This window comes from Girardinichthys multiradiatus, chromosome 5 (genome assembly GCF_021462225.1).
Source record: "Girardinichthys multiradiatus isolate DD_20200921_A chromosome 5, DD_fGirMul_XY1, whole genome shotgun sequence".
NCBI classification, from domain to species: domain Eukaryota; kingdom Metazoa; phylum Chordata; class Actinopteri; order Cyprinodontiformes; family Goodeidae; genus Girardinichthys; species Girardinichthys multiradiatus.
Window position 1 is genome coordinate 27,159,367 of NC_061798.1, and position 23,024 is coordinate 27,182,390.

General features: G+C 40.9%; 2 protein-coding genes across 3 annotated transcripts in view; one reads left to right on the forward strand and one right to left on the reverse strand.

Moving 5' to 3' along the window:
* On the forward strand, positions 1-7,232 carry c5h22orf23 (chromosome 5 C22orf23 homolog). Its single transcript, XM_047366945.1, has 7 exons — positions 1-122; positions 2,913-3,033; positions 3,304-3,366; positions 3,542-3,682; positions 3,816-3,953; positions 4,071-4,171; positions 6,994-7,232. Exons 2-7 carry the CDS (start codon positions 2,940-2,942, stop codon positions 7,054-7,056), a joined length of 600 nt encoding a protein of 199 aa, XP_047222901.1. The 5' UTR covers positions 1-122; positions 2,913-2,939; the 3' UTR covers positions 7,057-7,232.
* Positions 7,203-23,024, reverse strand: part of micall1a (MICAL-like 1a) — a 24,812-nt gene continuing 8,990 nt past the window's right edge. The window contains exons 2-16 of one of the 2 annotated variants that reach the window (XM_047366942.1): positions 21,646-21,694; positions 20,378-20,513; positions 20,178-20,278; positions 19,055-19,185; positions 17,544-18,112; positions 17,402-17,462; positions 16,145-16,560; positions 14,517-14,836; positions 14,301-14,435; positions 14,054-14,180; positions 12,270-12,360; positions 9,921-9,994; positions 9,463-9,577; positions 9,325-9,371; positions 7,203-9,235 (exon numbers count right to left, since the gene is read on the reverse strand). In XM_047366942.1, coding sequence (XP_047222898.1) covers positions 9,102-9,235; positions 9,325-9,371; positions 9,463-9,577; positions 9,921-9,994; positions 12,270-12,360; positions 14,054-14,180; positions 14,301-14,435; positions 14,517-14,836; positions 16,145-16,560; positions 17,402-17,462; positions 17,544-18,112; positions 19,055-19,185; positions 20,178-20,278; positions 20,378-20,513; positions 21,646-21,694 — 2,506 coding nt within the window. In that variant the 3' untranslated portion in view covers positions 7,203-9,101. Of the gene's footprint in view, positions 9,236-9,324; positions 9,372-9,462; positions 9,578-9,920; positions 9,995-12,269; positions 12,361-14,053; positions 14,181-14,300; positions 14,436-14,516; positions 14,879-16,144; positions 16,561-17,401; positions 17,463-17,543; positions 18,113-19,054; positions 19,186-20,177; positions 20,279-20,377; positions 20,514-21,645; positions 21,695-23,024 lie in introns of both variants that reach the window. The other variant, XM_047366941.1, reaches the window with a different exon arrangement.

Below are 23,024 nucleotides of genomic sequence, written 5' to 3' on the forward strand. Positions count from 1 at the left end.
CAATCAGATTAACGTCCGACGCTCCTGGTGTTTTGTAGTTGCTATGGCAACAGGTTTTCGCCGACTTCCTGAGCAGAGTGCGAGATTCGTGTGTTTTTAAAGAAATTAAAGCATAAAATAAGGTAAGATTTAGTTGTGTTTGCTAATATTATTACTAGGTTATTTTATTATCTTAATCTATTTTCTATAAACCAATCGTTAGTTGATTATGGTTACTACCGGTATGCAGCAATAGATACCAGGTGTTAGCCAACCGCTGGTAAATAATATAGAAACTATTTAAAATATAACCATACTATACTTGCCTATAAATCAATACTATTGTAAAAAAAACACGTGTTTAAAGCCTGGTTTGGTGGTTTCCTGTTGAAGTCTGACATTTTAATTCAATTCAGTTCAATTAAATTCAAACATACTTTATTAATCCGAAAGGGAAATTAAATGTTGCAGCCCATATTATGCAGGTTTCTTCAAAGGACCTTTGTAGATGCTGATGGCTGTGGGCAGGAAGGATCTCCTGTAGCAGTCTGTCTTACAGCAGATCTGAAGAAGCCTCTGACTAAAGAAACTCATGAAGATGCTCAGGGTTCTCCATAATGTTCTTCATTTTATGACAAAACCTTCTTTGCACAATGATCTCCAGAGGTTCCAGAGGAGTTCCCAGAACAGAGCCAGCTTTCTTTATCAACTTGTTGAGCTTTTTTAAGTCCCTGGCTCTGATGCTGCTTCCTCAGCAGATGATGGCAGAAGAGATCACACTTTCCACAACAGACTTATAGAAGATATGCAGCATCTTGCTGGAAACACTGAAGGACCTAAGCTTCCTTAAGAAGTACAGTCTGCTCTGTCCCTTCTTGTAGATGGCTTCACAGTTGCATCTCCACTCCAGTCTGTTGTCCAGGTGAACTCCGAGGTATTTATACTCCTCCACCACCTCCACTTCTTCTCCCATGATGGAAATAGTGTTTGACTTATTCCTGTTTCTCTTAAAATCTACAATCATCTCCTTTGTTTTATTCATGTTCAAGATGAGATGATTGTTTCCACACCATGCCACAAAGCGGTCCACCAGCTTCCTGTACTCAGCTTCTTGTCCATCTCTGATCCACCCCACGACTGCAGAATCATCTGAGTATTTCTGCAGATGACAGGAGTCTGTCTTGTACTGGAGGTCTGAGGTGTACAGAGTGAAAAGGAATGGTGAGAGTACAGTCCCCTGTGGTGCTGCTGTGCTGCTGACTACCTGGTTAGACTCACAACCCTTCAGTCTCACAAACTGTGGTCTGTTTGTCAGGTAGTCTTTGATCAAGGAGATTTTTTTGGAGAATTTCTGATGAAGCAAATCAGGCTGGATTGTGTTAAATGTTCTGGAGAAATCAGAGAAAATGATCCTCACAGTGCTGCTGGTTTTGTCCAGATGACAGCGGGTTATTTGAAGTAGGTGTATGATGGCATCTTCAACTCCAACTCCACAGCAATAAGCAAACTGAAGGGGGTCCTGATAGTTTATTGTTTGCTTATTCAGTTGGGCCAACAGGGCCAACTCTCTAAGACCTTCATGATGTGGGATGTCAGGGCAGCAGGTCTATAGTTATTGAGGACTGATGGGTGAGTATTTTTTTGGTGCTGAAACAAGACAGGAGGTCTTCCACAACACTGGAACCTTCTTCTGGGTAAGGCTAAGGTTAAAGAGGTGCTGCAGAATCCCACCGAGCTGCTCTGCACAGGCCTTCAGGACTCTAGGGCTGACACCATCTGGACCTGCAGCTTTATTCCGGTTCAGTCTCTCCAGCTGCCTCTGCACTTCACTTTTTGAGATACACAGGTGGAAGGTGGAGGCAAAATGAGCATCAGCATCTTTTTATTTGGTTGAAGGCAAACATGTAGAAGCAGAAGGGTCCATGGCTGAGGTGGAAGATAAAATATTTTAGGTGTGACAGGAAAGCTGTGGGTCAAAGGAGGGTGGGATGTCTGTTTGGCTGTGAGCAGGAGAGGAGGATGCTGAGCTTGTTCATGAATTTAACCTATTGAAGAATGTGTTTAGTTCATTGGCTCTGTCCAGACATCCATGGGTCCAATTGTCCTTCTGCTTGAAGCCTGTGATCTTCTTCATCCCTGATCACACATCTCTGATATTGTTTTGCTTGAGCTTGCTCTCCAGCTTGTTCTTGTACGCCTCCCTGCTGTCTCTTATCTTGACTTCAAGTTGCTTCTGTACACTCAATAATTCCCAGTCTCCCTCTCTGAAGACTCAAGTACTGCCAGTCCACCTTCTTTGCGTTTGCCGCTCCTCTTTAAATCTCTGTGTGGTTGTATGGTCAGAAAGCCTGGCAGAGGGACGCTGGAGTCAGGGATATGATCCTGCAGCCATGTCTTAGTGAAACACATAATACTGCATTCCTGATACTCTGGCTGGGTCCTTTGTAGGGCTTGGAGTTCATCCAACTTATTTCCCAACGACCTCACATTGCCCATCAGAATCGATGGAAGAGATGGTTTGAACTTCCTCCCTCTCTCTCTTCTCTTTGCTCCTGCTCTGCATCCAAGGCATCTCCTTTTCAATTCATCAGATATTTGGGGTTGTAGTTGAAGCATTATTTGAGCTTTTGAGAAATAAATCACCTGCTCCCAGTTGTAAAAAAAACAAACAAAAAACCGTTGCCATAGTGACGCATCATAACACATGTCTAAAAGTAAAAATGTATCAGCAAAAATCGTTCTGGCTGCACAGCATCAAATAGCGGAGGGGATAATCATCCAAAAAAATCTATTTTTATCAACCACATGAGGAATTTGAGTTCTTAAATATTATTAATCAGAATGAAAAGTAACAGAACCACTCCAACCTGCTGCCACCTTGAGTGGCACAATTCTAGAACTTGTTTTAATTTATATACTTATTTAAATTTTAGGTCTTGTGTGTGGCCCTGTGTTTACAAATGGAGACATCCTTCCAGACTGCAGGAGCCAGGGGACTGTGGAACAACCCTAGACCCCCACGGTGCAGCAAGGAGACCCAGGAAATGCTGAGATGTGAGTAGAGGGACTTGCTTATATTTCACTGTTAATTAAATAAACTATATTACTGAATATTTGTTTTGAATCCTAATTTCAGCTCCACACTATGATGGAGACATTGCTCTTTCAAGCTGATTAGACTTTATAGACAATGCATTGAAAAAGTACACTTGGCTTAGTCTGTATGACCTCAGCGGGGCTCAGATGATATTATGCAGTAAAGTCGGTGATCAGCCTTCCTTGATCTCTCTTGTGTTTTTTATGATGTTCATTTGATTTGTTTAGTGAGGAAAGAAGAATCAAGGCTTATATGCCTCCAGAGAAAACAGATCAACAGATCTGCAAAGTGTAAGTCTGCTTCAAGTCAGAAACACTAAACAGTACCACAGAAAAGTATGAATAGGCAATGACTTGTTTTTCACATTTTATGTTACAAAACAAAAATGTTCTGCAATTTCATGTGATAGACTAACAAGTAGTGCTTAAAAGTTAAAGGTATACATTTTATTACTTTGTTAATCAGTTTTGCCTCAGACTTCTAATCCTGGACCATCTTCTCCTTTGAGTAAATCTGCTCAGCCTGGAAAGTCTCAGAGACGCAGTGCTGAATCCTGTCGGGCTGGGAACAGCTACAAGAGAGAAACGTTTCACCCTGGTCCCATACGTATGTGCCTAAAATTACTTTTTACTGAAGATTACTAGTAAATTCCCCTATGCAGAAAACCATTTAGAATGATCTTTCTACATCCAGATCAATACTGAATCACACTGATCCTTTTCTCTGCTTGCATCCTCAGGAGATTTGGAGAAGGAGAAGAGGAGGCTTCAGAATATCTTGGCAACAGGACATGAAGAACCTACAACTGGATCGCCTAGAAAAACAGCTGAATGTTGCAAATCGGATGAATCAGAGGAGACGGAGCGCTATCAGGAAGGTAAAGCTAGGAGCACAGATCTAGATGGAGCAGGATCCTAACGAGATCAACCAATCCTAAGTCCTGGTTGCATTTCTCAGTCTTTCCTGTCACACATAAAGCCTCTCTTTTCTATAGTTTTAAATGAAATAGAAGAAAGGAGACAGTTTCTAGCAGATATGGCAGCTTTGGGCCAGGAGCAGCATTACGTCAACATTATAAATGCTGAGATATCACAGGTAAGTAAGTAGTTCATGTTGTCACAAATAATTACTGAGTCCTATATGTATGTTAGCTGACACATCGGTTACAAATTTATATATTTTAAGTGTTTATTTTTGTTCATTTGGAATGACTGTCTTACAGCTAATTAAGCCCTTACAGAAAAAAAACAAAATTTAGTGTCTCAGAAAATCTGAATATTACACAAGACCAATAGAAAAGGATTTTAATACAGAAATGTTGAATCATGGTAAAGACTGCAAACTTGACTTGTCAGGAGACAGCCATCGACACCCTCGACGAGAATAACCTGTAAAATGTCCAGGCGAAAGATGATGGCTGATTACAGATGAATCCAAAAATATTATTGGAAAGTCAAATGGAAAGAAAAACTGTAGTGAAGAAAAGTGTATTCAGGTGTTTGGGAGAGATTCACAAGGCATGGACTACAGCTGGATTCAATTCTTCAAGAGCCACCACACACAGAAAGATCCTGGACATTAAGCTACAACTGTTACATGCCGTGTGTCAAGTCTCTCCTTAAACAGAGGTAACGTCAGACATGTCTCACCTGGGCTTGACTGTTGCTCAGTGGCCCAATGTCCTCTTTACAGATACAGGGGTTGGACAATGAAACTGAAACACCTGTCATTTTAGTGTGGGAGGTTTCATGGTTAAATTGGACCAGCCTGGTAGCCAGTCTTCATTGATTGCACATTGCACCAGTAAGAGCAGAGTGTGAAGGGATTGCTGCAAAGTCAACGCCAGTAACTGTCCATTGTCTCTACATGCTCATCCGGGAGGAGTGAATGCTGCAAGTCACAGACTGGATGCAATCTGCTGGGTTTCCTTAGATAGAAAAACTTTTTATCCAATTTGAATAAAAAACTAACTCTGACTGCACTGTTCAATTGTTAGGATTAATTGGAATGTATGTATCTGACTGTTGTGAAGTGCCTTGAGACAACATGTGTTGTGAATTGGCGCTATATAAATAAAACTCAATTGAATTGAATTAGCAGGGTAAGAGCACAGTTTTGCTCAAAATGTCGAAATGCACACAACATTATGGGTGAAATACCAGAGTTCAAAAGAGGACAAATTGTTGGTGCACGTCTTGCTGGTGCATCTGTGACCAAGACAGCAAGTCTTTGTGATGTATCAAGAGCCACGGTATCCAAGGTAATGTCAGCATACCACCAAGAAGGACAAACCACATCTAACAGGATTAACTGTGGATGCAAGAGGAAGCTGTCTGAAAGGGATGTTCAGGTGCTAACCCGGATTGTATCCAAAAAGCATAAAACCATGGCTGCCCAAATCACGGCAGAATTAAATGTGCACCTCAACTCTCCTGTTTCCACCAGAACTGTCCGTCAGGAGCTCCACAGGGTCAATATACACGGCCGGGCTGCTATAGTCGAACCTTTGGTCACTCATGCCAATGCCAAACATCGGTTTCAATGGTACAAGGAGCGCAAATCTTGGGCTGCGGACAATGTGAAACATGTATTGTTCTCTGATGAGTCCACCTTTACTGTTTTCCCCACATCCGGGAGAGTTACAGTGTGGAGAAGCCCCAAAGAAGCGTACCACCCAGACTGTTGCATGCCCAGAGTGAAGCATGAGGGTGGATCAGTGATGGTTTGGGCTGCCATATCATGGCATTCCTTTGGCCCAATACTTGTGCTAGATGGGCGCGTCACTGCCAAGGACTACCGAACCATTCTTGAGGACCATGTGCATCCAATGGTTCAAACATTGTATCCTGAAGGCGGTGCCGTGTATCAGGATGACAATGCACCAATACACACAGCAAGACTGGTGAAAGATTGGTTTGATGAACATGAAAGTGAAGTTGAACATCTCCCATGGCCTGCACAGTCACCAGATCTAAATATTATTGAGCCACTTTGGGGTGTTTTGGAGGAGCGAGTCAGGAAACGTTTTCCTCCACCAGTATCACGTAGTGACCTGGTCACTATCCTGCAAGAAGAATGGCTTAAAATCCCTCTGACCACTGTGCAGGACTTGTATATGACATTCCCAAGACGAATTGACGCTGTATTGGCCGCAATAGGAGGCCCTACACCATACTAATAAATTATGGTGGTCTAAAACCAGGTGTTTCAGTTTCATTGTCCAACCCCTGTAGAAAAGATGACTAGAAGTAAATTTAGCATTTCATTTTCAAAGAATCCAGGTTACATGAGGTCCAGCATGATGTTTCTACACATGTTTTCCTTTCACAAAACATTCTTGTCATAACCTTGCGAAGACGAGACGACTTTGTGTCTTCTCTGACCATCCATTAATCACAAGTGGACAGGGGCAATGTCCCACACAGCCGTAAGCTCTCAAAAAATACAAGCTGGCAGTGCAGAACGACAGGAGGTGCCGTGCTTCACTGACGTCAACACTACTCAAAAAAACTACTCTCCCCAGAAGCAACCTGGGCTTTTCCAAAAGACTGATCACATCCATGCCAAATTGAATTGATGCAGTAAATCATGCATAAAGAGCTCAAACCAAGTATTAAGGGCAGATACTGTACAGCACATTTACATACTTTTGAATAAGCAAACATTTCCGTATTTTTTGAATTGGTCTGATGTATCATTCAAACGTTCTGAGAAATTTAACTTAGTTTTTTTCTTTGGCTATTAGCCGTAACAATAAAAATGAACAGAACTAAACATTTCAAATGTATTGAGTATGGTTTCTTTTAATTAAAACTCAAATATACTATTCAATAATCTTGTAAGTTCCTGAGATGCACGTGTACATGGCATCAAGTTGACGCCACATTGTATCTGTTCTGTCCTGGTACCAACAACAGAGGATTCGTGAGCTGGACATTCTGGATCAGGCTGGCAGTCCCAAGCAGAGAATAAACAACTGAATATGACTTCAGGGGATAATGAGAACTGACCAGGGGACTTTGCAAACTCCTTCAGGCCTAATTTTACAGAAAGAATCAACATATAGTTTTGAATGTTTGGAACCTGTCTCAGTTTATACATTAGTGAATAAAAAAACGAACAAATATTAAATAAACTCAGTTTATTCTTCTCCCTACACCTGTCAGTACTTTATATGATGCTGCCGCTGCTGTTGCAGAACACAGTATAGATGAGGAATATGTGATGCTACAGAAGTCCTTGGTTTAAGCTGGACAAGCAGCCAGGCACAGAGCAGACATCACAGAGTTGCGAAATATTAACTACATGGCAATACATGAACAGAGCAACTACACACACACATTTACATGCACTCTACAGACGTTCGTCCACATGCTCAGTTAAATAAATGGCACTCAAACATCATAAATACAATTTCCTATCAATTTTAAGGCAATATAAAAAGCCTTTGTTTTTAAAGTGAAACTTAATGATTGCATATACAAGCCTACTTAAACCTACAGCTCCTATAAAATAGTATTTTGCTCATTGATACATTGTTTTCTTCTAATTATTGCCTGTGTGACGCATAATTTTAAAAACTACAACAGATCTACAGGTTGGTGATTTAAAAACATATTTTCTTCCTTTCACTTTATTCAAACACACACTCCTCAAATACTGTAAGTTTCAACGAGGGGCACAAACACAAATGACAAAAAAAGGATTTCAGAAACAGTACAGCAGCTGGAATTCTTAGGTATGCTTTGCTGGCCGAGCTTTCCTATAGCAAGTACTTAATTTTAAAGCAAACAATTAATAATCCTAAAAATCAAGTACCACCAGTTGCAACCAGACAGGTTGAAACAAATACAAGGCCCATCTTCTCTCGTTCTAAGCAGTTAAGGTGATTTTGAGGGAGTGCAAGTCAAACCAATTTGTGTGAAACAGAGGTACACCGAGAAATCAGGCAGTGACTGGAATCTGACCATTTTTAGCAAAAGGCTTTGGCCTGTGACTGGCCAACCTGAAACTGAAGAATGTGATCTTATAAGTGAATGCACCATACTTCTGGTCTACTAGGTCATAGTAACAACAGCTCAGGTGTGGATGCTGTTACAGTATGGAGAATCAGTGAGCGTTTGAAAATTCAGTCGGAAGAAGCTCAAACGGTCTAAGAACCTATTCAAAAATGAATGTTTCCCCAAAACAATCAGGTGCAAGAGAACATATGAGAGTGATACTTTCAGCTGATAACAGGAAGGCTGAACATATTACATTAAAACGCTCTGTTCTATTCTTTGTAGATTTCAACATCAAGCTGTTATGAAATATGCTGGATTTGGAAATGTCAACATTTAGCTAGGTTTTAATGTCAACTTCATAATCCTTTTTTTAAAATAGTACTACCCCATTTTACTGCAACTGGTGTTTCATATGCAGTCTGAACTGTTAATGACCGCTCACGGCAAGAAAGGTGGAAAATAATTATTGAATGCAGTTCTTTTAGCTTCTTATATTTTTTCCCCAAGTGAAACTGAATTTGGCTAAAAACTGTTTTAACAGGTCATAGCTTGACAGAAACCAGAGATTGGACAAAGCCTGACCGTTCTGATTAGTGCATCTTTAGAATAAAACCACAACTAAACTCCTGGACCTCAGGTATAAAGTTAAAACTAGAAGAAAGCTCAATACCTGGTCCTTTGCTGAGCCTTCATGAAGCATGGTCACTGAGTAGCACTAGAAGAGTAAAGCTTAGACATAAAACAAATCAGTGTAGCACGATAAAAATGTCCTCTATACTTCACCATGTTTATTATTCAGAGCTCAAAGCTCATAAAGCACTTACTTGTTACTGTCACATAAAAACACACATAAGCAGATGGAAAAAGTCACTGCAGATGTTTTAGAAGGATTATGAGCGCATTCAAGGTTGCAAGAGAAGGTCCTCTTCTTGACCTGATAGGTTTCAGAGTTAATCTTTCTGTAAAAACCCTTCCAGTCTTGTTAAAATAGTCCAACATCTCCTTGATGCGTTCTCTGCTCCTCAGCTTTTGTCCTTGCGAGGGCTGTGGCTCTTTCCTGCATCTCCTTTATGGCTCAGCCTCTTCAGCACCTTGATGGGTTTAAACTTAGTCCCTTTTTTCTTCTGATGGTCGCTGTCTGGATCCTTATGAAAGTCTGGCCAGAAAAATAAGGAAATAAATGAATTGCATAAAAATCTGAAAATGATTTCGGAGCTTAGTGCCTAATAGTAAACATAATTCTACCTTTTTTCTTCAGCATGGCCTCCATTAGTTTGTCTTCCTCTTCTTCCCTGTTACACAGTGACCATTACATGTTACCAACCAGTACATACCAGTACAGCGGTGATTGATATGCTACCAGTGATGGACCCTCTTGCCTACCTCTGCCGCTCCTGATCCATGTTGTTCACTATTTGGTTGCGCTGTTCAATGATGGTAACTAGCTCAGCCATCAGCTCCTGCTCCCTACTCTTGTCATCCTCAGTCCAGTCTTTCTCTGGTTTATAAAACAAAAAGAAAATAGTTACCAAATAATTATTCACACTTCAGCCATTTTTATTAGTTTATAGGAGGAATTCCTGGATATTTTGACCATAAATACCACTGGAATAAAGTAGGCTTGTAAATGATAGCTTCAACAAAACATCACCATACAGCCGTGTTAGATCTGATGTAAAAATACAACTAGGTTTTATTTATCATTACTTTCTGGAAGCACTGGGGTTTATTTTTAAATATACAATTTAAACTGTTTCATTTGCACAAATCTTGCGAATGAAAAAGGGGAGCTGTAGATGAGAAAGAGTGTGAAGGAATTGGGACAATAAGAATATAAAAACCTGGTTTGTTGAGAAGACATCTCAGCTCATACTCCACATCAGCTTGCCTCTCCTCCAGGTTCTGCTGCTTCGCACTGCATGGGGAACATCATGTTAGAAACCAAACACCTGCAAGCTGTTTCCTACAGTTAAGTAGCTGCAGTAGATAAAAGTAGATATAAAGTGCTCTCGTTTCTCTCCAGAATAATCCGTTGCCATGTTTGGCTTCTGCGCGTGTAAATGGAGATACACATAAGATACGCATAAAGTCCAATTCATATGTAACTGTATGTGAGCTAAAATGCGTTGCACATACATTTACACAAATAACAAAAAATGAAAATAAAACAAGCAGTTATATTTTTATCATTACAAAATGACTGATTCGATGCTTGTTCTTAGAACGGAACGATTTCTATGCAGAAAATGCACTAAAGTCCTGAAACACGTGAGACAGTCGGTCGCTCTGCAGACTGTTAGGAATCCACGTGTCCTCGTGTTTCAAGTTTAATGCAGTGATTGGCTCCCAGAACAACTACGACCCTGCTTGGACCTGGTGTAATCCCACCAAGCCTGGACGGCAAAAACAGATGTGTGTGGTGACTCAGTATGACTGCAATGGTTACATTTGCTGTTCCTAATTTCCTCACTGTTGGCTTGATGAGAGCATCAATAACTGGTGCATTTACTCTTGAACATATGATAGAAGGTAATCATTAGGTACTGTTTAGCAGCACCGCTGCACTATGCTATGCACCTGTTGTTGTAGTTTAGGTTAAATGTCATATCAGTAATGTAGTAACAAGGTATGACAAACAACTGATTATTTAAAACATTAGAATTAAATGAATACAATTTCTAGACTAACATCACTTCAGAACAGTTGCCATTATTACTCAGAACAGGACAGCAAAATACAAAATGTTTCATTTGTTTATAGGTTTATATAGAAAAACTGAAGGTGGTTCTTCCTATTTTAATAAATTAATGACTAATATGGAGCCATGTGTTGAGTGTTTGGTCGTTTCTAGATTTATTTTATGCAGTTTATGAATGATTTGTGTGCTCCGTATCTCATCACAACGGGGCTTTACAAAGAGTAGCTTAAAAACAACTGTAAAAAGTTATTAAATAGTAAATTAAATAAAGCACGACATCCTGCTCATCTAGAAATAACAGCACAAAAAATCGGTTTTAAGCTGCTTGGGAAACATTGACAAACTTAGCCCCATTGTTTTTGAAGTGTAAATGATAGTTCATGTTTCGTCACATCTGAATTATTGTGATGAACGTCACACACGTCGAACCAAAACCTCCGTAGACAGACTGCAGGTTTCTCAGAGTGCTGCTGACCGGCTTTAAACTAAATCACCCAGATTCCCACATGCAGCTACGCTGGCTCGTGGTGTGTTTGAGAACCCATGACAAGATTCTTGTTCTGACTTGGAGCGCCGGGTTACAACAAAAGGCTATTGCCTCCGTATGCCTTGAGCAGGTCCCTGAGGTTCAGGGCCACACTCATGATCAGGGCCTGCTGATGGTTCCCCATATTAAGCTGAAAACAAAAGGAGACAGGCTCCCAGACTCCTCCAGTGGACTCTGTGGCTTCCTTTAAAGGCCACTAAACAACCCATCTCTTCAAATGTGCTTCTGTTTAACACGTCTTGTTTTAATGTTGATTGTGAAGCACTTTGTGATCTTTATATCTTGAAACTTGCTGTATAAATAAAGTTTCACTCACAAATTTAAATGCCTGTTAATTTTACAGTTCAGCCCAAAATTATTTATTTTAGAGCAGCCCATTCAGAGTTGACTTGAATCTTATAGAGAATGTGAAGAGGGAGCTTAAGATTAGGGTGATGGCAAGGAGGCTTTCCAACCTAAAAAACCTGAAGCTCATCACCATTCATCAAAGTGTCATAATATCAGTAAAAACATGCAAAAAGCTGGTCAGAAGACATTTATTGCTGTAATGCCAATATAAAGATTCCCACTGATCAATGAAAATAATGTAAATAGTTTTAACATTTGTAAACGATTTTTTAATGTAAAAAAAAAAAAAATGTATAAAGATGCCGATCTCATTTCCTACCAGAATCAAACATCTTGTTGAATGAAAAGAGTTTTAGATCTGAATCTGCCTGGCGTATTCATAAGAACTGTAAGTCTGAACAGGTTGACAGAGACTAAACGTTATTTGGCAATAAGCGCCAGTTTTTGTTTCCTGGTTTAAGAGTTTTGTTATTTCTGTTTCTGCTCTCATAACTGTCAATCAAACTTCATTTTCCTTTCAAGGCTGATGACAAAAAGGGATCAAGTTTAAGGTTTTCTTTTTGAAACGTTTGTGTCTTGCTGCAGTTTGAGACTTACGTGTAGACCAGCTCAGCTTCACGTCGCACTAAATGATGTTTATCATGAATCAAAGTGAACCAGTCCACGAGGAGGCGCTCCTCATCCTCATCTTCACAGAACACAGAGGAGAAATGCATGTTTTTGCATTAAATGTTCAGATTTTCTTTGAACACTTGTGTTAAATATAAATAGTTGTTTATACTCATGTTGAAAGGTTTTTGTGACGTAATAACACCATGGTAAATCCTTTCTGAACTTTTTCTACCTATAATGTGACATTTATCTTGTCCAATTTTTTAATTTCTTTTAAATAATTTTTTCATCACTAGAGGCCTTTATTTTTGACAGTAGGCAGACAGGAAGGAGGGGCAAAGAGAGGGGGAGACATTCGGCGCTTAACCCCTACACCACCAGCGCCACGCCCTATCTTGTCCAATTTAACAGAAAAATAAATGAAGGGGAAAGTGTGAATAATACTACAACAGCCTGGTCACATGTGCACACCTTCAAACTAACACTTTGCTGATCTAACATTTGGTTAAATTCAGCATTCAGTTCTCTTTGGAAGGAGTCTATCAGCATCTTGACTTGATAATATCAATTCAATTCAATTCAAAGATACTTTATTGATCCCCGAGGGGAAATTAGAATTCCAGTACAACCCAATCAAACATACATCATGACACAAGACAAGGGGGGACGGGTCACCGAGGCTTTGCTGCCCGCTCACAGGCGCTGCCCTTGCTAGATGAGAAAAGAGGCCACATTAGGTGAGTAGAGGGAAATATTTGTCCACTCTGCCTTGTTCTCCACATGTACCGCACTGTGAGGACATTTCTTGTCCACAGCCGATTTTCCGAATTCTGGCTCGGCCACTCCAAAGATTTCCTTCTGCTGAAGTCGTTCTTTGGTTGATTTTAACACATCTGGGGACTTAGACTGATGCAACCTTCAGCTCTATATCAGAATTCATACAATTTTGGGCCCAAATTAACTGCTGTTTGAAATTTTTATTACTTCATCAACCTTCACAAAAACTCTAGTTCCTTCTGAAGAAAAGTAAGCCCAGAGCATGATGCTCCCATCACCATATTTCACTATGGATATGGTGTTTTAATGCAGTGTTTCATTGCAGTGTTTTAGTGCCAAACACACCTTCTGTAATTATGACCAACAGTTCAAATGCATCTTTGCAAAACCATAACATGTTCTTCCAGATGGTTTTAGGAGCTTTTAGCCAGGCCCAGAAGAGAAAGCTTCTGTCTCTCTAGTCCTTGTGGGACATTACAGCAGCTTAATATCTGGTCCTTTGCTGAGCCTTCATGGAGCAGCTTTGTAATTAATTTTGATGATTGTCTCAACTATACCATGGTATATCTATAATGCTGTCCTTTCCTGATTGATACCTTTTGTACAATTGGATCATTTTGATCCTTTGATCTCTTTAGAAACACAGGTTTAGAAAGAGGATGCAAATGTAAAGTAAATCCTACGAGCACCGTAGACGGTATTAAATGCTGAAACTGAATCAAAAGATGATTCAACAAAGTATTACTTTAAGGGTCTGCACATTTATTAAACCAGTTTTTTAAACATTTTCTAAAAGATTTGCTTGTTTTTCTGTTAAACTGTACAAGATAAACGTCACATAGGTGGAAAATGTTCTGAAATGATTTATCTTTGTCTCTTTTGTTTTACCTCACAAAGACATTACATTTTAAAAATTGTGTCGACCTTTTCTATTCACTGTATAACATTGAGAAATCGGGTGAAATGAAATAAAAATTGTGCATATGGGATACCATCAGGTGTGTCTCTCAGCTTCTTCTCCAGCGCCACTCCTCTCTGCTCCAGCTCATCCAGCTGCTTCTCCAGCTGAAGCAACTCTGTATGGATGTCCTCCACTGGGATGTACTGATCCGACTGCACCTGCAAGCATTATTCGGAGCCTGTTGAGAACCTATCTGTTTGTGTTGGACTCAAAACTGTGTTCTCTGTTGGTAAATTTTTTTTTTAAATAAAAACATTCACAGCCAAGCTTCTCCATACCTTGCGTTTTATAAGTGGGAAGCCGTGTCCTGGTGCCGGGGGTCTGGCAGGACGAGGACCTCTTGAAGAGCTGGTTTCAGAATTGGTGTTGGAAGGAGAGGCTTTCCTGTTAAAGGGATTCTCCTTACAAAACCGCTGAAAAAGTAAAAGGCATTAGTGCTTTGATGTAACATGGAAGGTTTATATCTTGGCCTAGTGTGGATGTGATTTAATTACTTTGTTGTGTGACTGTGTGGCTAGAGGGCTGGTCGTGGTGGCTGGTCGTGGTGGTTTGGCTCCTGTGTTGCGGCTGGTCTGTGGAGTGGCTGGAGCAGAGCTGGCATTTGAAGGCATAGAAGAGGGGCAAGAGCTTTGGGAGGTATAGTTTAGGAGATCTGTTGAGGATGAGGAAGATGGGTTATCGCTGGGTGAGCAGATGGAAGGCTCAGAGATGCTCTTGGTGAAGCTCTGCTCCTGCTCGCTGCTGGCACTGGCACCCAGTGGGAGCTGGGAGGAGCTGTGGTCGGAGGCAGAGGACAAACTCTCAATGCTGAGAGCTGGAGAGGGAGAACAGGAGGAGGGCTGCGAGTGAGAGAGAGCTGAAGACAGTAGTTTTGTAAAAAAATAAAATAAAAAAAATACAAAGGCAAGAAAGCATAAATGAAACAGAAATTAAAGAAGCAAGGAGAGGATAAAATGGAAACAAAAGAAAAAAAGGTTAAAGTTAATATCTATTTATACTACACTGTCTTTAGATGGTCTTTGTATGAAAATAGGCTTTTTTTGTTCTTTTGGTTTAGCTTTTCAAAAATCAGACTGCTGGAGACAGGCATCAACTCCCCCCACCTCCTTTCTTCCCTCATCCCATCAAGTATGCATTCTCTAAAAGTTTCACATCTATATGAAGTTATATGTATAAAGTTTATTCATATTTGTTAAAGGCAAAACTACTATGATGCAATATTTTAAACAGCCTGCAGCACAGCTGTCTCCAACTTCAGTCCTTGAGATCTACTGCCCTGCAGCTTTTAGTTCCAGCACACATGAACCAAATGAATGGCTCGTTACCGGGCCTCTGTGGAGCTCAGTGGCTGAATGCTGATGAGGGACTTCAGCCATTTTATTCAGGTGTGTTGGAGAAGGGGTGCACCGAGGCTACGTTCACACTTGATGCTCAATTCATTTTTTTTTTTTTTTTTGCTGAAATCTGCTTTTTGTCTGCGGGGTCGTTAAAACTTACTCAAACGCGACGGCCATCAGACTTCAGTCTCGACGGTTCACGGCCCGAAAGCAACCCGCGTGCGAAGAAGGAGACTTTAGACATCGTTAACACAGGTGCTAATGAATGCCAGCGTTAGTTGTTTAGCGATGGGAGTCGACAATATTATGACCACTTCATAACAAGACAAAGAAAAAAAGAGCACAACTATAAACATCAGAGCAGTGGAGCAGTGACTGCTACTGCTGAAAACCACTAGATGTGTGTGTGATTCAGTAACACATTAGTGAGAGACACAATTCTGATTATTTTGGAGGTGAAAAGATCGTACTGCCATGAAAAAGTCGGATTTGGGCCGCATTTGACTGCAGTTTGAATGTAACCCAAATTGCAGGATAGTAGATCTAGAGGAGCGGACTTGGGCAGCCTGCTCTAGACAAAATAGCTGTTGCTGTCAACAAAAACAAAAAGGCGAGAGTTCAGAACTAGATTGAAACACAACAACTACAAATGCTAAAACCAAAACAGTTTTGGGGACAAAAAAACGATGTAAAGCTGGAATGGGTGTGCTGCCATGAGTCAATTTGTTTTTAGTTAAAGGATAAATATCCAGCTAGACTGTGTTTTCCGCTGTGATCAAACCAACCTTGGTTACCAGCAGGCAGCTGGGGCGGAACACGAGGTGCAGGCCTTTTCTTGCTCTTAGCGCTCCCTGGACTGGCAGAACGGGATGAACTTCCTTTAGTGGGCGTGACGTCTGAACCTGCTGCATCAGATGTCTGAGTGATGCTGTACCATGGGTGGGTGCCCGCCACTGTGGGTGGAACTGTCCCTCTTTCCTCACTTTCCTCTTCTTCGTTTACTTCATCGTCCTCATCCTCAAATGGGTTGGAGGGCTGAGGGGGCGTACTGGGTCCAAAGCCCTCCGCTTGCAGAGAAGACAGAGAGCCTGTGTTTGGAGGTGTTGCCATTCCAGGAGGGGGTGGGGGAGGGGCTTTCTTCCTCTTAGTTTCTGATTGGACCAGGGCAAGCCAAGGTGGGTCTTTATGTTTATGGGTGCCACTGAACCATGCATGAGAAACAGATAGTGATGGAGGGGTCACACAGAGGAAAACCACAAAATACACCCAAATAGACATACAGAGTACCTTCAAAAAGTATTAATACCACTTGAATATTTTTTACATTGTCACGTAACAACCACAAACCAAGATGCACCCAAATATATTAGTGCATAAATGTAAAGTGGAAGGACAAATTAAAAACTGATGTGGTCTGTTTGTATTTAGCCCCCTTTCCACTGATAATCTTAAATAAAATTGTGTGGTTGTCAAATATACCCTTAATGGAAAAATGGCAAGAAGAAAGCCAAATGAAATCCTGTTTACAGTTTGCCACGAGCCATGAACAGAAACAGCAAACATATGGAAGAAGCTGCTCAAACCAGCGACATGCTGTGTGTGGTGGAAAACTAACTCTGTGCATCACCCTGGATACAACTTCCCCATGGTTAAACATGGTGGTGGCAGTAAAATGCTGTGGGTGTGCTTTTCTTCTTTTCTTCAGCAGGAGCAGGGAAGGTGGTCAGAGTCAACGGGAAGATAGATTGAGTTAAATTTAGAGCCCGGAACCTGAGAAAACGTTTTTTTAGAGGCCCCAGAAAACTTAAAATTCGGGCATAGGTTCACCTTGCTGTTTGTGGTTGTAACCTGACATAAATACCTAACAGTTTTATGGGCATGAATACTTTTGCAAGGCACCAAAACGGTGCAAACAGTGATGCTTCATGCTTTGACAAAATGTATTTCAGAACTGGGACAAAGAATTGCTAATGACATGATTTAGGAACATGACATGGTGCCGATGCCCAGGAGAAGTGGTAGCTGACAGAAAGCCTGCCTACCTTCCAGGAGACTGTGATCTTTCTCTGGGTTTGGGGGGAGTTGGAGGCTTCAGATGTTCACCTGTAGTTTCAAAAGAAATGTATCCCAACAAATGTTTGCGTATCTATTTGAGGAAATTCATGTCCTGGTGAAGGAACTTACCAGCTGGGGAGCTGTTTGTGGTGCAGGGTGGCCGAACTCGAGGGGCTGGGCGAGGTGGAGGGGTGGCCTCCGACACCCTTCTGGGTGCAGGCACAGGTCGACCGGCTTCAACAGCATTACCATCAGAGGTAGGTGGAAGATCCCCATTTGATGTTTCATTAGTTTGTGTTTCTTCCCCTTTTTCCCCCTCATCTTTCTCTTCATCACTCTCATCAAATGGATTAGGAGGAGAGGAAGGACGTGATTCTTCCTCTTTTTCCTCCTCCAAAGACTCTTCCTTACTTGTAATTGCAGCAGTGGCTGTGACAGAGTCATTAGCTGGTGTGTCGGTATTTTCTGAGCATACTGGAGAAGGGGTCTTCGCGTCATCCCTCTCATAAAGAACAGGGTGAAGATCTGCGCTGCGACCGGTCCTAGCAGACTGAACTTCCTCTGGTTTTTTACTGAGATCTGGACGACCGTTCTGATTGGCTGGAGGGTGCCTTGAAAGATGGTGTGTACAAACCAATGCCCCGGAGTCATTTCCTTTGTAGGATCCAGGAAGCAGGGTGCTGCGACACTCTGTGCACCTAAGAGAAGAAAAATAACATCAACTTAAAGATTTTCCTACAGAGGCAAAGAGCTCTCAACCGAAAAGCCGTAGGACATAATTACACAAAAAAATAAATAAATAAACACAAAGCATTCAAACAACTCATAATGTTGAAGCAGGCGTCCACTGCTCTGATGCTGTTTGAAATACTGTGCAAACCACACCTGACAGATATTATTCGCACTGCTGGGTGACAAATGATGCACACCTCCTACCTATGACAAACTTTTATAAATTATATTTATGAATGTCTTAAATATCCAGTGGAATATGCTAGAATCTATAAATGTAGTGGCTGATTGCTTTCGTAAACTCATATTACAACTTCCTGCATATTCAACCTACTATGATCCTAAATATGAACAGGCCATTATACCACTGTTTATGGATACCTTTAACAGAGAAAAAATATATTGTGAGAAGAATTTGTTTTCCTGTGATAATAACAGATTGGAACTGATGTTATTTTTTAGATGGTGAAACGAATTTCCACAGGTTTTTACATAACAGTAATTGCTTCTTGTTTATCTTTGAAAATAGCACTGAATGCAATAATAGTGTGCTGTTTAGCAGCACAGTCGCACTGCTAAAGATAAATGGTGTACTATTGTAGCCTCTCTGATACTATATTTTCTGAGCAGTATTTGGTTTTGTGAGACTTTGCTATTTTTATGCCACTTTTATCATCATTTCAATACATGCTACAAAATATTCATATCCCAAACATATAAGTTTAGCATTTCCATCCAGGACTGGAACAAAACGTTTGTGACAGCAACGTAGCAGATTTCTTTTAAATATTAGCTTCAGTAATCAATAGAAACAGATGTCTCCTCAGTTTAAGAGTTTATTTTCCACTAAAGGGCCAAAAATATGTTTGACTCCCCTGATGTTTAGCAGCCATCATTTCAGTACTCACCTGAAACAGTTCCGATGGTAAAGTTTGCCATCGATGAGAAACCTCTGCACCAGGTGAACGTGTTTCTGGCAAGCAGCACAAGTGCTACTCAGCGAGCTGCGCTTCACCGCCGCGATCACCTCTACGCCCGTCTGCGCAGGCAGTACCAAACGGCACAACAGAACCAGGACGTTGTTTGCAGGAAGGGGGGACAAGGAGAAGACATCAGGGGAAGGGGAAAGATGGAGAGCAATGAAGGAGGGGAAGATCATACATGGAGTCAGGATTTGAGGATGTGGATTATTCATTCTGTTATCTGGCTGCATCTACAGCTCACTGGTTCATGTCTGCACAGCTTAAAACAGCATTTAGTTAAAGCAAAACGGAGCTGGAGTAATTATTAGGTAAAAAAAAAAAAAGATTAGCCTATAAATATTTTTTGCTTTGAATTACATTTAGGTTTGTTATAATATTTTTAGGCAGTTAGGCAGTGTTACATGTTATGTAAAGGGGTTAAAAGGCAATGCAATGCAAATCCTGCCACACAGGCTGTTAGGATAATCCCACTGTTAGTCTTTTATGTAAAAAATGTGATTAGAAAACACTGACCTAAAAGTTTCCCTTTACTTACTAACCCAGCCCCCACCCCCACACTACTGCCTAGCCTCAGGACCAGAGAGTGAAGGGAGGACCAGATGTGAGGATGAAGAACAGGAAGAGGAATGAATGTCCCTCTACAGACATGAGGAGGGAGTGAGAGGGTAGTGAGGCCAGAATGGGACGGAGAAAAGAAGTTGGAGCCATGCGAGAAAAAAGAAAGAGAGGATACAGAAGCTATGTTTACCCACAATCCTGAGATAACACAATGCCCACACAGGAAGGCCCCCAGTGAGGATTGGTGCAGTGTTGGCTTTACAATTAATACCAAACAGTTCAAAATGCTTTGAATACGTCTTCAGATACACATTTATATCTTTACAGAATTTTAGAGAATTTTACTAAAACATACTTATTGCTATCATGAAGTTCTAAGGGATGTTATTCATGGAGACCAAATTCCAACATTCCAGGGTTAAAAAGGCAACAAGTTCACAGACATTAATTCATTTTAATGCGTTTTCCACATGCCACATCATGCACTTACCTCAGGCTCAACCCCTTTGTCTTCTAAATGAGTCGGTGGCCTTTTCTGGGCTGGTTCATTATGACTGACTGTACTAAGCCTCTTCATAGAAGGGGGGTTTGCTGAGGTAGACAATGCAAAGAAGTCTGTATCAGCTTTTAAGATAACAGGTTTAAAAATATCCATTTCATGGCAGACCTAGGAGAATGAGAAGAACCCACCCTGTGACTTAAAAAAGTTGTAGTACTGAGACACATATGTGATGATGCTCAGCCGGTCAGGGACTTTCATGGACACCATGTCTTCTGCGTCCAGCAGGGCTGGAATTCCCAGCTCCGTCTCCGCCACCTCAAATGCCTGCGGCAAAGCAATCAAAGCGAAAGGGAAGAGACTGGAAATCATCTGACAGCAGATGCCAGGGGCCCATACCATGAAGCAGTAGGCATAACAAGGAGATCGTTTGGTCAGTGGCTAAACTTTTCAAAAAAGGATCTCATTATGTGATATTATGAAATGCATTTTTCCTCAATAAAACACCTCAATCTAGGGATTTGTTTGTAATTTTTTAAATGATTGATAACAGAGTCCCTAACTAAACTCAACTACTAATAACTGTTGTTGGTAATCTGTGATTTTAAGTGGCCACACTGTTAGCTAGCTGGCTGTAAGCTCACCTTTTTACACAGCCATTTTAAAAATCTCTGCCTGCATAGCTTGCAAAACTATATTTATAGGCCGTGCCTATTTATTAGTTTTTTCCCTCGCAATATAAGTGATTCAAAACCTTTAAATTCATTCTCCCAGTGAAAGAGAATATATTGGCTGCTGCAGCCTGTCTGTGTCACATGAGCCGATGTGCTTACATTTAAGGCCAAAACCAGAAAGAATAGCAACTTTTATCCAACTTGTTGAGGGAATTCAGGATTAGGGTGATAGCAAGGAGGCCTTTCAACCTCAAACACCTCAAACAGATAAATTGTTACTGATTTCATATGAGAATAACATTTCTTGGTTGAATAAGTAATAATAATTTCTATACAGAAAGAACTACTGAGAGTTCTAGAGTCTCCAGGCAGGGTACACGCTCATTTTTTGTCTCTCTGTAACTCATTTAAAAACAGTTGGAAAGTTGAAGACTAAACAGGTCACAAAATGTGCTCTTTTGCACACGTAACCCTCCCTTCATAACTCCTCTACAGGCTTGTGTGAGGAATGGGCTGTGTTCTGACACTGAATGCACCACCTTTCTCCCTCACACTCTGAGCCTTAGTCAGACTCCACCAGGATTAAGTAACATTCACCGTACATAGGCTGTTCAATAAATCAAAGTCACGCCCATCCATGACTGCATGCACTCAAAGGGACAGGCAGTTAACAGCCACAACACCTAAAAGTCAGCTAGTTAGAAATGAGCTAATACATTGCTTCATCTAACAGCAAGTTGTTCCACGAAAAGTGGCATCATGAGAGCAAACTTTATGTGACTCACCAGTTGGTTGTTCTCGTAGATATTTTCTTTAGACAGTGAATCAAAGTCTCTGAAATAAAAAAAGGACACGAATTAACATGCAACCACTGCACTTATAGACTCAGCTCATTTTATAAATCTTACAAGTTGTAACCTTCCTGAGTCCCTTGAGATTTTTTTGCATAATTTTGGTGGTGTTAATATAAATTGCGTAATATTGTGTATTTTGCACAGAATTTTAATACAACCACTACTATTTGATTTCTTTTCTTTCATTCCCTGGTATTGAAATCTCGGTAAAACTTTTACAAGGTGAAGCTATTTTTCATGCACTGTAAATCTAACAATTTGCATAAAATGGGACAAGGAAGAAAACGTTTTATTGCTGTTAAACGTTTTTAAAACTTTAACGACTTTGAACGACAAATAGAAATTGATCAGATCGATTGTTGCTGCCAATTATTCACCCATCCAGGCTTTTTTGTGCCCAAAGGAAACAGACATGGGACACAAAATGAAGGAAGAATTTCAAAGTCATCCCTAAACAGGACAGTATTGTATTTAGCCTGCTGAAAAGGTCTTACTCATCATCTTTCTATCTTTGGCAGGACAGCTAGACGTACAGTAATGGGAGAGCTGGCCTGCTTCACACATACCACAACTGAGAATGCCCAATCTCCACATACATGCCCTTATGAGGCTGATAAACTGCCAGAACAAAAGGAAAGAAACAGCAGCGGCAAACTAGAGTGGGGCTCATAATTACAAGGCTCAGCTCTGAAGTGTTTGGAACATACAAGTACAGCCGAGCTCCTGCCAGCAAACTTCCTGCAGTAAAACTGGAAAACATCTGAGCAGCTCGGGAATAACTGTGTGTGTGTGGATGCAAACATATAATGAAGCATAAAACAACAAAAAACATGTGAAAAATAAAAACCCCTAACCTCGGTAAAAGCTTGTGGAAACCCTGTGGTTCTTTCAAGGCAAAATCCCTTGAATGAGCTGTGTGTTGGAGGCTCACAAAGTGACCTCTGTTCTCTCTAATCTAGTTCCAATGGCCGCAAACACACAGCAGTTCCAATATCAAGATTGTGTTAAACTCATCTAACAAGGCAAAATGCATTAGGAGCGACCCAAAACACTCCCTGAAACCGTTGGCCAGGGTTCATCTTCCAGATCCTCACACAAGCCCTGCTGACACAGACATATAGGATGAGGCGAGGCATGCGACTGCAGTCCTAATCCCCTGCGACAGCCTCACACTGGGGTTTATTTTTGGAGTGAGTAATGCTGAGGAACAGTGTGTCTTTTACTGGGCGTTTAAAAGCCTCATGATGAAAACCTGGCTGTGGCAGTAAATCTGTTAAAGTTATGATGGAAGAAATAAGACATTTAAGTGG

What these genes read in the sequence shown, in the direction of transcription:
- c5h22orf23 (XM_047366945.1), top strand. Translation starts at nt 2,940, where the DNA reads ATGGAGACATCCTTCCAGACTGCAGGAGCCAGGGGACTGTGGAACAAC. An exon ending in GTTTCACCCTGGTCCCATAC is followed by an intron (nt 3,683 to 3,815) that starts GTATGTGCCTAA and finishes TTGCATCCTCAG; the next exon opens with GAGATTTGGAGAAGGAGAAG. An exon ending in TAAATGCTGAGATATCACAG is followed by an intron (nt 4,172 to 6,993) that starts GTAAGTAAGTAG and finishes TACCAACAACAG; the next exon opens with AGGATTCGTGAGCTGGACAT.